Genomic DNA, 11,692 nt, shown 5'->3' on the forward strand with positions numbered 1-11,692 from the left:
TTTGATGTTAAATAAGGAGAGTGTTTAAAATACTCTTCAATGACAGGATTTTAAGGTGCAAAAGTGAAAGAAATTTTTTAGAGGATAAAAATTAGATAGAAGCTATTTGATGGACTGAACGAGTGGACCGAAAATGTCTGCAACTCTTGGATTGATCAGTGTAATTAGCGAAAGGAATGCTTGTTTTGTTAAAATAATATTTTAATGCTAGAATCAACAGTATATTCCATGGCAGAGTGACTATTTGAAGAAACGCGTGCTACTAAGGCAATTTACAACTTGCATCAATTACAGAACCAGCCCAGCGAGAAAAAATTTATAAAGTCAGTCTGTCATGTTACTCCGAACCTATATGAATTCGAAAAATATGTAACGGGGAAACTAAAAACCGATAATTAAGAAAAAACGGAAAAACACTCCAACGATGAGATCCAATACACGAAAAAGATCAAATGGTTACAACACTGTCAAGAATTGACTAGATAGAAACAGAGTCTGTAAACGATGGGTAACAAACATATTACCAATAGTCAAGATAAAACAACTTAAACGTGTAAGGCAAAACAAACTACTCATTGCGATTGTAGTAGAACAAAACATATGTAAAATATGAAATCAAAACAAACATACACTACCGCATTAAATAAGAGTATTAACAAAACGACTTATCTGTCGAGCGATAATGGCAAGCGCACCTCGGGAACATGGAAACAAACGACAAAAGAATCGTTGAAGTCTTCGATGATAAAAAGTAACATAAATCCATTTTTTGCAATAAACTTATATAAAATAAATATACATTCTTTTCTGTTCTTAGGTGCAGTGACATTATTTTGTTTAATGATTAACACATGAGACAACACTAAATACATTAAAATGCAAACTATATTATTACAGAAACTATACACACACGTGACACCACACCACGCTACGTACTTCCAAAGCGGCAAATTTTCACAATAAAACATGAAGATCTGCTATCACGTTGAATGATAACATGCGAAAGTGAAACAGCTTGTATGCACGCTGCATGGGAATTCGTGTCACCTCCTAGAACGATGGTCTCCAAGTACTAGAACTCTGAAAATGGCTCGTTTGTATGGGATTTATTATCAGCTGGCGTGGAGTTTGAGAGAGATAAAAAAAATGCTTCTCTATTCCATCTATCTCACAACACTAGCGATCGTTCTCATGAGCTTGTTGGTATCCGATATTGCTAGCCAATGTATTAGGAGATCTGCTATCACGCTCAATAATAACAAGCTAGAGCGGAACAGCTTTTTGCATGCTGGAGGAGAATTAAGGTTACCTCCTGTTCTGGATGCACTCCTGGTAGCGCAAATCTGAAAACGGATTGTTTGTATGGAATTTCGTGTTTTATTATTCACCAGCACTAATTAGTATTAAACATGCATTGTAACGATTCCTTAAAAAATCTGCATCTGCGTTTCGTCATTTTCAGGTGTTCATGTTATTCAATAGATCTTGGTTTTTTTTATTGCTCATAGCTGTCAATGTGACGTAATTGGATGTAGCTGTTGTGCGGCCTGGTAATTCAACCAATTTCATACAAACAATATCGTAATCATTTGTACATTGGTTATCTTTTTCTACACAAGTAAAATAACTGAATACTTATTCAGTTTCCGGTTTTGTGAATCTTCAACATAATCTTTCAATGTTTTTTTACAGGCATTCCCTCATACTTTAAACATGCCTGAACCGAGCAGCAATCATCATGGAAACACAAATCTGTATATGCGTCTACAGCAGTCACAATTGGTTCGCGCCAACATACAAAACATTTCACAGTTTCTAAATACCAGCCTTACTCCAGAAACGCTCGACATTTGTGTAAAACTGCTGGAAGCCGGCGTTCATCCACAGTCCCTTTCCGAGGCTGTCATCCAGATACGCAATGAAATGGCCGCCTTCAACAATGGACAATCGAGGGAGTAATGCATCTCAAATAAATCTTTATTGTTGATATACAAGCACTTAAAAAGAAGCTTAATCAAAACGTGACATATCACCGTATTTGTCGACGGTCGAAAGTTTAGGCAATATGTTGGATACAGGCTTCGCATTTTTCAATGCATCCGTAGCATCTATTTTGGTGCGCTTTTCATTGAAAGCGTACTGTTTTATGCCTGTGTCCTGGCTCTGTGGGATGGCATCAAAGTTAGTGAATGGTTTGGGAATATTAACAGGCTTAAGCTTGTTGCCTAATGCCGCCATGGAAATCAGGATAGCTTCCTCCGTGCGTATCGTGCGCGAACCTTGCCTTGGAACGGTGTTAACAAATTCATCAAACAGATCCTGCACGGAATCAACCGTTAGCTTCTGGTCGTTCTCAAGCGCAGGTTCTAAACCAAGCACGCCACCAAATACGATAAGTGCGTGTTGGTATGAAAGACTTCTTGGTTCCAAGTCGTGTATGTCCGTACCCCTATCTGAAGTGCCGATGGTCATGTCGTACCCGCCACGGTATGGACTTTTCGTGAATACCTGCGACAGAGAGTTCGCAATTCGAACGGTGTATCCCCAATAGATACCCGTTTCTTGACGAGGCTGTGAAGGTGGAACTACCTTTGCTCGTATCTTCTTTGATTTTAAATCCGCGCACGCAGGCATTTTTACCGTAACACGCAGGTTTGGCTCTAGTATCGTATCTACCAGCACGTCATTCAGGAGGCCAACATTCACGAAAGAACCGGCTTTACTGCCCTTGATAGGTTTATTCGTGACAATTCCCTCGCGGAACGCAAACTCACTTTGTTGTCGTAGATGGTGCTGGGAATCCAGCGGATTTAACAACCCACTGAACTTGAGGTCATTGTGTAGTGGAAAGAAGTGCTTGCGAAGATATTGCGGACACTCGAGGTATTGTAGTATACGGGCGAGCTGTATGCAACACCGTCGAGCTGCGGTCGATCCTTCACTTGTTTGGATTGTGTTTAACCGGTCCGTAACCTGATTGCTTAAACCACAGTCGTCGAAAACGACCACCTCGTCGATCTGAAATATACAAGCGGCTCGTGCTATCTGACCAGCCAGGTATGTCCGCAATTCAGGGGACTGTGCGTTATTCATGATCGAACCCGGTACGGCGATACTGATCGTGGAGACATGTTCCGGTTCACCAACGGGGGTAACTTCCACTTTCGCCGTGCATGCCCTATCTTTGTTCAGTGTCTCAAATTCCTGTTTTACGCGATTTAGCAAACGGTCCTGCCTTAGATGACGTTTCCGTTCTCGTTTTTCTAGCTTTTCTCTTTCGGTTAATCGTTTTTTGCTGTTTATTTTCATCCTTAATACTGCTGTAAAAAGGCGTGAATTCCAATGTGGCACACGAAGATAACCCTCTACACACAACAAACGCGCCGTTGACACTGCTGACGTGAGCTTATAATGTGGCTGCGTACGTTAATTACGGAGAGTTCCCCAAGCAGCAAACGCAGCTCAATTTTGTACGGGGTGGAAATTCTCATTTAACGCTCATTTACGGGTTCGCTAGCAGGATTGGTGAGCTTTTAGAGTAGTTGGGAAAGGTATGGAGGAAGAGACGAGTATGGACATTATAATAAATAATGCGGGTTCCATTAACTCGTTCCTATAATCCCAAATTCCAAAGGACTCGTACAAGAATTCTTGTTTTGGATTCCTCGGTTTCCCATCATGGCAAAATTTTGAATCCGGATTCTTATTTTGGTTTTCGATCCCGGATTCCCGTCATGGCAGATATGGATCAAAAGAATTGTTTGCGATTCCAATACAAGGGATTCTGGATTAAGGAATGGATCCGGATTGATCCAACGAAGGATCGAATCCCAAAATCCGATCCGATCCGCCCAACACTTGAGGAGCAAACATTGTTTCTTGGGAATGATGTAAACAATTCATTTGGGAACAAAATTCTTAAACAGGTATCTGTACAGCTTGTTGCAATTGCGGAGGATTTTTAGTTTGCACGAGCTCACTGCAATCGTGGAATCAATCAAATCGTACCAGATGGACGTTATATCTCCTCAAGTGATGTGGATAGGTACACGATGTTATCGTGTCAATCAAACAAAATCGATAGCGCACCAAGCCACGAATTTAAACGAATCACAAACATATGTGGAAGAAGATACATATGGCGAGGACGATCGAGAAGAGGAATACGCTATCGATGTGACCAGCAATGGCAAATATCAAACTTCTTTCCATGTTCCCTCGTAAGATGCTTACCCCTTAATTGTAAAATGCAATATATAGTCCTTTTTTTGCTTGTTTCTAGTGTATTCTATGCGTTGATCATTGGTACGAAAGGACAAACCCGTCAAAGATTGGAAGCCGAAACTAAGGCACAGATACGGGTGCCCAAACAAGGACTGACGGGTGACATCGTGATTACAGGCACTTCGAGAAAAGCGATATCCACTGCACGATCCCGAATCGAACTGATCGTAACAGGGGCACGAAACAAACAACAATTCACCCATTTTCTTTCAGTGCCACTGAACGTACCGGAGGTGATCAAGCGGTTCCTCGATTTTCGACATAAAGTCGTCAACAAACTGCCCCGCGCCTTCTGCGTTGATGAGTCTCTTTTTCAACAACCAGATAAATTACACATAACCCTATGCACGATGAGCCTGATGGACAACGAGGATAGATCCAATGCCGCACAAATACTGCTGGATTGTCAAGAATCGATAATAAGGTACACTCGAACTCCGACAGAATCTTACAACTAACAATTCTCATTAATATTTTTGTATAAACCCTTCTTCACAGCCCAATTTTCAAAGAAAACGGTTCGCTAGAGATCCGAATCCGAGGGCTAGAGTACATGAACGATGATCCTCATAGTGTAGATGTGCTTTATGCCAAAATAGAGTCCCCGGTTTTGCAAACAGCAGCTAATCAAATTTACGAATATTTCTTATCAAAGGGTTTGATGCAGAGGAAGTACGAACAGGTGAAACTACATACCACGTTAATCAATTCATTGTTCCGGGCATCTCAGACAGAAGTTGTCAACGAAAAAGAAGCTGAACGGAAGCGTATCACGTTCGATGCGAGTGAAATACTGCGACTGTATGGAGAGTTTGATTTTGGTAGCTTGGTGCTGAATGAAATTCACCTTTCTCAACGTTTTTCCACTTCCTGCACTGGTTACTACGAAGCAACGGCAGTTATGAAATTGAGGAATGAATAATAATTCTAATACGTGCAAGTGATTGCAATAACTCTGCAATGGGTTATGATCCGAAACCACTTAAAGGTCTCACACTCTTTCCTACCCAACTCCTATTCCATCAATTCCTCGTCGTTGATAGAAAAAGCATCTGTCACGTCTTTCCAAGCTTGTGGAGGGGTGGACAGTCGTTGATAATTAGTTGTTTACGCAATAAATTTAATATATCTAACAACGTAGACTTCATTCTGTCCGATAACCCTATAAGCCAATCCAACCTGCTTAAATTCCTTAAAGCTACCGACCTTTACCACCAGATATAAAAAAAAGACAATAACACGAGCCATCTACAACAAGAGACGAATGTCGCCGCAAGTCGCAAAGTCTCTATAAGCAGAAACAACAACAACAACATAATTAGTTGTTTCCTACATTTTATGTATCATTCTTACACCTGTACACCGCAAATCAATCGTAGCCACGAATGAATAGCATATATGATAGTAAATTCATGGGACCATGCGAACAAAACCTTATAAAAGAAAAAGAAGCTATATCTATCCTATTGCCTTAGATTCGATTGTCCGCATGTTAGCATGATCCTCGAGATATCAATTAAAATAATATTTACAAACGCAGGACTTACTGCCCGCTATATCACGAGAGGTACGATTTTCACATTGAATGCAATGCGTTATTTAGGTAACCTAGGTGAATTTGATTATTTAATCGAAAACCCCGCATGTAAACTAACATACATCACCCGAAGCATATTTTTGGCCTTGAGCCAGAGGCACAGCTCATAACAAGGCATCCGTACACATGTGAAACCCATTGTTCACGTCGACCTAAACGTTTCATTGCCAAGTTCGTTCACTGCTTTACACGCGAAAAGATTATATTTCGATCTATAATCCACCCCCTCCCATTTGACCCAACTAAGATAAGGTTTCGGAAACGTACGTACAAATACGGCCGAACACGAATGAACAAGACGAGCATTATAATCACCACTCTGTGTGTTTGTGTATGGAAAGGCTTCTTTCTATCGGCATTCGGTGTGCCGTGGCGCGGTAGCACAAAAAACATTACAATCCGAGCACGTGTAGCATGAGGTTTCGCGTTTGGTCATACTTGTCGTTCATATAGTCAGCCGTTGGGTAGAGGTAGAAGCAGGCCACATCATCGCAGCAATAAGCTCCATGTCATGAACAGTTGAAAGAATAAAGCAGTGCGAACAACATGTTGCTGTGTGTCGTAATAGGAGTGACTGTGGCGGTTCTAATCTACAAACTGGCCAGGTGATGAAGCGGGTATTTCCAGATCGCACGTTTATAATCTTGAATTGATATTGATACGATCCCAGGCTTATCATCGAAGGCGGTCAATTTCGAAAGAATACTCGCTGTGATGGAAAAGTAATTCTCATAACGGGTGCTAACACCGGGATCGGTAAAGAAACGGCCCGAGAATTGCTGAAGCGAGGCGGAAAGGTGTACATCGCTTGCAGATCGCTGGAGCGTGCTAACGAGGCTCGAAATGATATTGTTGCACAAACAGGTTTGAGTGACCTTCACGTGCGCAAACTGGATCTTGCGTCGATGGAATCGATCCGGAACTTTGTAAAGAGGTGAACAATTCGGCTTATTAACAATTATACATTTTTTAAAACACATGAGCACCTTTCTGGACAGGTTTCTGGAAGAAGAAAAACGATTAGATCTTCTGATCAATAATGCGGGCGTAATGGCATGCCCAAAGTCACTCACTAAAGACGGTTTCGAACAACAAATTGGAGTGAACCATCTTGGACATTTTCTGCTCACGAATTTACTAATCGATCGACTAAAGGCAGCAGCGCCCAGCCGAATTATCAATTTGTCCAGCCTTGCGCACAAGTACGGCAAGATCAATCGGAAGGATTTGAACAGTGAGCATTCGTACAACCAAGTGACTGCCTATTGCCAAAGCAAACTAGCCAATGTGCTGTTTACTCGTGAACTGGCCAAACGGCTTCGAGGTATGGGCGTAAACGCGTACGCAGTTCATCCCGGAACTGTCGACACGGATCTTCCCCGTCACATGGGTTCCCTATTTTTCCTATTTGATCAGTAAGTTTACTATGTTCAACAAAACCACAATCAAACCATTTTATCATGTTTGTACTACGAACGTTAGCAAACTGGTGAAACCGCTACTACAGGTGGCTTTTAAAACGCCACTTTCTGGGGCTCAGACCACGCTCTATACAGCACTGGATGAGGATTTACAAGAGGAAAGCGGCAAGTACTATGCGTGAGTACTTTTATTTTCAAGGCCAATGTTGTTTTTAGCAAACAATTAATCCGAATGTTTGTATTTTAGCGACTGTCGAGAGCAAAAACTAAGCGAGTACGCACGGAACGACGAATTGGCTGCATGGCTTTGGGAGGAAAGCGCACGAATGACCTGTCTAAGCGGAGATTAAATCACGAATAGCATGTGAAAACCCATTTTTGGTAGATATGATTCACGGGTATGTTTCTCTGTCGCTCTCTCTATCTTTCTTTTTGTTAACCGAACGCATCGTAGGTGCGCAATAAACACTGCTTCGTTATGATACAGTACAAGGTTTACTAGTTGAACTAAGTAAAGCAGTTAATTCAAATTGTTTAAGGAGAATATACGTACAAACAGCAGTATCAAATCGTCAATGTACAACGCAAAAGCCTCATTAGTATTCTAAATAGTCTACCGTTAACTTTGCGGTTTTAGCACAACGCCAACTACAAGGAAAGGTGAATGAAACAAGAAATTGTTTAACTTTCAAGTAGGCAACCAGATACACGGGTATTATTTTAACTTTAAACTGCAATTACTTTTGATTCATTGCTTCTATTGACCTGAAAATTTCAGTAGTATCCCAACTTTTTATTTCCGATTTTTTTATGTATACATTGTGATTCAACAAGCAGTAAGTATTTTATTTTGATTTATTTTAAACTTTACCACGTAAGTAGGCAACCAGCATACCCGGATATTCCATACATTTTGTATGGAGCATGACGTTTCTATTTTGTTTCTTTTCTTGTTGTACTTATTTTCGAGTCAAATTCAATGGATTTAAAATTTGAAATAAATCGTTAGTTTTATCATAACATAAAAACACAATGAATGAATCAAATAGATTTTAGATATGGAAAATATACAAACCAGCTGTTTTCGGATGAGGAGAGCATGTTTTTCAAGAGGTGACACCTGGTACCAGCCGAGCAAGCTGCTTCCCGGTAGATTGCACGAGTTAACGCTCGTCGCCACAACCCTTCCACTGGATGTACCCTTTCCTGTGATATCTACCTGTAAAATATGCTACAGATACATAAACATCCGTTCAGCTGTAAAACATGATCATCATGCAGACATCAACATCCTAAAATGTCCTTCACGGCCACATCCAAGCCAGCATACTGTAAAATAATTCATCAACTATCGCCATTTACCTGGTCATCTGTACCCTGGCTATTCAGACATATGTATCACTAGACCCGTATTGGAATTCCCCGACAAACCGTCGTACATCAGGTACTCCGAGCCACCATCAAACAAGCAGCGAAACAATGAATCCTTAACCCTTTCATCCTGCTTCCTCATATTGTGAAATAGATATAGTTTATTATATATAAGGACGAAATTTAGAAATATATTGACTCTCAGTTCAGCTCTTAAACAACAACGTTACTCTGTCCGAGGAACATCTCGAATTACTGTCCATCTAGATCAAAGAAAGTGACGAAAGTGAAAATTCAATCAAGGAAACGTGTTAATTGAGCCTTTTGAGTGTTTATGGTGGATTATAATTTTGATAGAAAACAGAAAAGACAAGAAGTGTACATAAGAAACAGAATGGCTACCGAAAGTACAAGTGCCACAATGACATACGAAGAGTATATCCAAGTGGGTAAAGTCCCAGATTACGTTAGGGAGTTACCTACATTTGAAGGGAAAGCTAGTGACTTAATGAAATGGATAGTGGAAGTAGAAAATGTACTACAAATGTACGCTAGACTTCCAAGGGATTCTACAGCTTACCATGTAATAGAGGTACGACCATACGAAGAAAGATTAAGGGTGAAGCATCAGATGTTTTAAATACTAATTGTGTTACCGGAGGTTGGTCACAAATCAAATCAATCCTACTTCTTTATTATAAGGATAAACGGGAATTGAAAACGCTTGATCATGAACTAAGTGGGATCAGCAAAAAACCAAGTGAAAGTTTGAGCAGTTACTTTAGTAGAGTGAACGATCTACAGAACTCGATCATCACTTAAGTGTACACTGACAGCTGCGGATCAAACGGTAGGCGGAGTAGGCCCCTTCTTACTGCGCTTTTCTTCTTGTCTCATTTCAAGTCTCCTCAATGTCCCCCTTCTCTCCTGCATCGTTTTTAAAATTAGAGGCCCCAACTATAATTCCGCCCTGGGCCTCCAAGGGGATTGACCCTCCATTGACTTTTAGGGGGTTGTTCCGTAGTTCGGAGCCCTTCTTCTATTCCTCCTTCCTTCTTCGTCGGGACTTGGTCGCTCTTCGGTCCTCCTGGGGTTACAACGAGATGTTCGTCGGTTGACGGGGAAACGATAACTGACTTTGTTCGGACATGCCACCGCTTTTATATAGTGCTGGCCATGTCTCGAACTTTCCTATCACCTCACAATTCGTATTCGATCCTGTCTGTTTGCCTATTCTTTCGTTCCTCTATGTCCTTTTTCCTTGAAGAAGTTGTTCCGCGAATTTCTGTCCTTTTGTTACCGATTCTGGTCTTACCTACAAACAAGGACTTCATTGTTCTCGTTTTTTACCATTTGCATTTTGTTTGTTTTCCCTATTTAACCCTAGATGGCGCTTTTCTGTGTCCTGGCTATTTGCCTTGGACGCCACAGACTAAACTGGTACTTGGCGGTGGTTTTCGCGCCAAATTACTGTACTAGGTGCTACCTCTTCCGTGGATGCTCTCCTGGTACTAAACTGGTAGCTTTCGAAGCGATTTTGGGGGGGGGGATTTTCGCGCCAAATTACTGTACTAGGTGCTACCTCTTCCGTGGATGCTCTCCTGGTACTAAACTGGTAGCTTTCGAAGCGATTTTGGGGGGGGGATTTTCGCGCCAAATTGCTGTATTAGGTGCTACCTCTTCCGTGGATGTTCTCCTGGTATTAAACTGGTAGCTTTCGAAGCGATGTTGCGGTGGTTTTCGCGTCAAATTGCTGTACTAGGTGCTATCTCTTCCGTGGATGCTCTCCTGGTACTAAACTCAGCGGCGGGTCAAACGGTAGGCGGAGTAGGCGGTCGCCTAGGGCCTCGCCGTGTTGGGGGCCCCAAACAACTTGTGCCGATTGTGCGATTTTTGGAAATTTAGCAGCAGAGTAATTTATTGCACAAAATCTTATTAAAAAGGTAGAAAATTGATCGAATATTTCCTTAGATTTTATATATCCTTCATTAGATAATTTTTTTTATTTGATTTGCTCTATCGGTCCGGTTACACGGCTACGCAAGAGAAGTATGCAGTGTATTCAAACTCCTTCTTCTTTATCGGCACGTCATCTTCAGGATGTTTAAGCCTACCATTTCTATTTTTATTTTTACTATATTTACCCGTAGGATAGTCAGAGCTGCGTACAGAGGTTTGGTGGTCCAAATGAAATTTTTCCGTGGTCCTGTCTTGTACAGACCGACTGCGCTTACAATACACCATCTGGCCACCCCGTGAACCCTTATATGCTCTTTTACTTCAACCTATTCATGTATTCTATTTCTTGAACGGGATTTTTTCATCTGTTCATAAATGATCCTACCGTTAGTTGCTAGAATAGAAACCATGCTTGTTTTCACTTACGTAATATTTGCCAGCTATTGCCATTACGATACTCGTGGTGTGGTATTGTTTTCTCTCACCGATTTCACCGAACCGTGAAAATGTCCAGCCTACGTGTTTCGAAACAGTATTGTGGTGGAGTATTGTGTTTAGTATTTCGATTGTCATAATTTCTGCAAGTTTGCAAGCCGGTAATGCTGTCAGTGTAGTACGAAATAGCTAGCATTGTCATAGAATATGAATAAAATTATATTGCAATCTTTAGAACCCTCTTTTCCGTTTGATATTTCATACCTCACATGGTTCTTGGAATACCATTTCTGTCTTTCTTGATTATTACTTAATCGAAGCTGGATTGTAGGTCCAGCTTATGTCCACCCATCCCAAACAGTCCAAACACTTCATCATATCCCCTTGTAGAATAGTGTTCAAACTACATTCTTGTAATCTCGGTAACATTTGCATCGTTGTTAGACTGAAATTGTTCTAAAATTTCCAATTCTAAATCCATACGCTTTTAGATCATCGCCGCGAAATCGTTGATCTATATTAAAAAAAGAACATGAAAAAATATACTTGAAGAAATCAAGTATGCATTGATATAAAAACGATGTGTTCAGTGAAGTACCTATCATAATAGTCTTGCTAAAACATT

The 11,692-nt window shown here is 40.9% G+C and overlaps 3 protein-coding genes across 3 annotated transcripts; 2 read left to right on the forward strand and 1 right to left on the reverse strand.

Annotated features, from left to right (window-relative positions):
* Positions 1-1,956: 1,956 nt before the first annotated feature.
* LOC128302480 (putative methyltransferase C9orf114) lies at positions 1,957-3,360 on the reverse strand. The gene has a single exon (XM_053039315.1). It carries the CDS (start codon positions 3,307-3,309, stop codon positions 2,011-2,013), a length of 1,299 nt encoding a protein of 432 aa, XP_052895275.1. The 5' UTR covers positions 3,310-3,360; the 3' UTR covers positions 1,957-2,010.
* Positions 3,361-3,939: 579 nt separating this feature from the next.
* LOC128300846 (activating signal cointegrator 1 complex subunit 1) lies at positions 3,940-5,768 on the forward strand. The gene is made up of 3 exons (XM_053037064.1): positions 3,940-4,220; positions 4,283-4,708; positions 4,783-5,768. Exons 1-3 carry the CDS (start codon positions 4,012-4,014, stop codon positions 5,204-5,206), a joined length of 1,059 nt encoding a protein of 352 aa, XP_052893024.1. The 5' UTR covers positions 3,940-4,011; the 3' UTR covers positions 5,207-5,768.
* Positions 5,769-5,918: 150 nt separating this feature from the next.
* LOC128300847 (retinol dehydrogenase 12-like) lies at positions 5,919-7,780 on the forward strand. Its single transcript, XM_053037065.1, has 5 exons — positions 5,919-6,486; positions 6,552-6,815; positions 6,880-7,296; positions 7,364-7,480; positions 7,550-7,780. The coding sequence occupies exons 1-5, from the start codon at positions 6,428-6,430 to the stop codon at positions 7,650-7,652; spliced, it is 960 nt and encodes a 319-aa protein (XP_052893025.1). The 5' UTR covers positions 5,919-6,427; the 3' UTR covers positions 7,653-7,780.
* Positions 7,781-11,692: the final 3,912 nt, after the last annotated feature.

This window comes from Anopheles moucheti, chromosome 3 (assembly GCF_943734755.1).
Source record: "Anopheles moucheti chromosome 3, idAnoMoucSN_F20_07, whole genome shotgun sequence".
In the NCBI taxonomy this organism is placed as follows: Eukaryota; Metazoa; Arthropoda; class Insecta; order Diptera; family Culicidae; genus Anopheles; species Anopheles moucheti.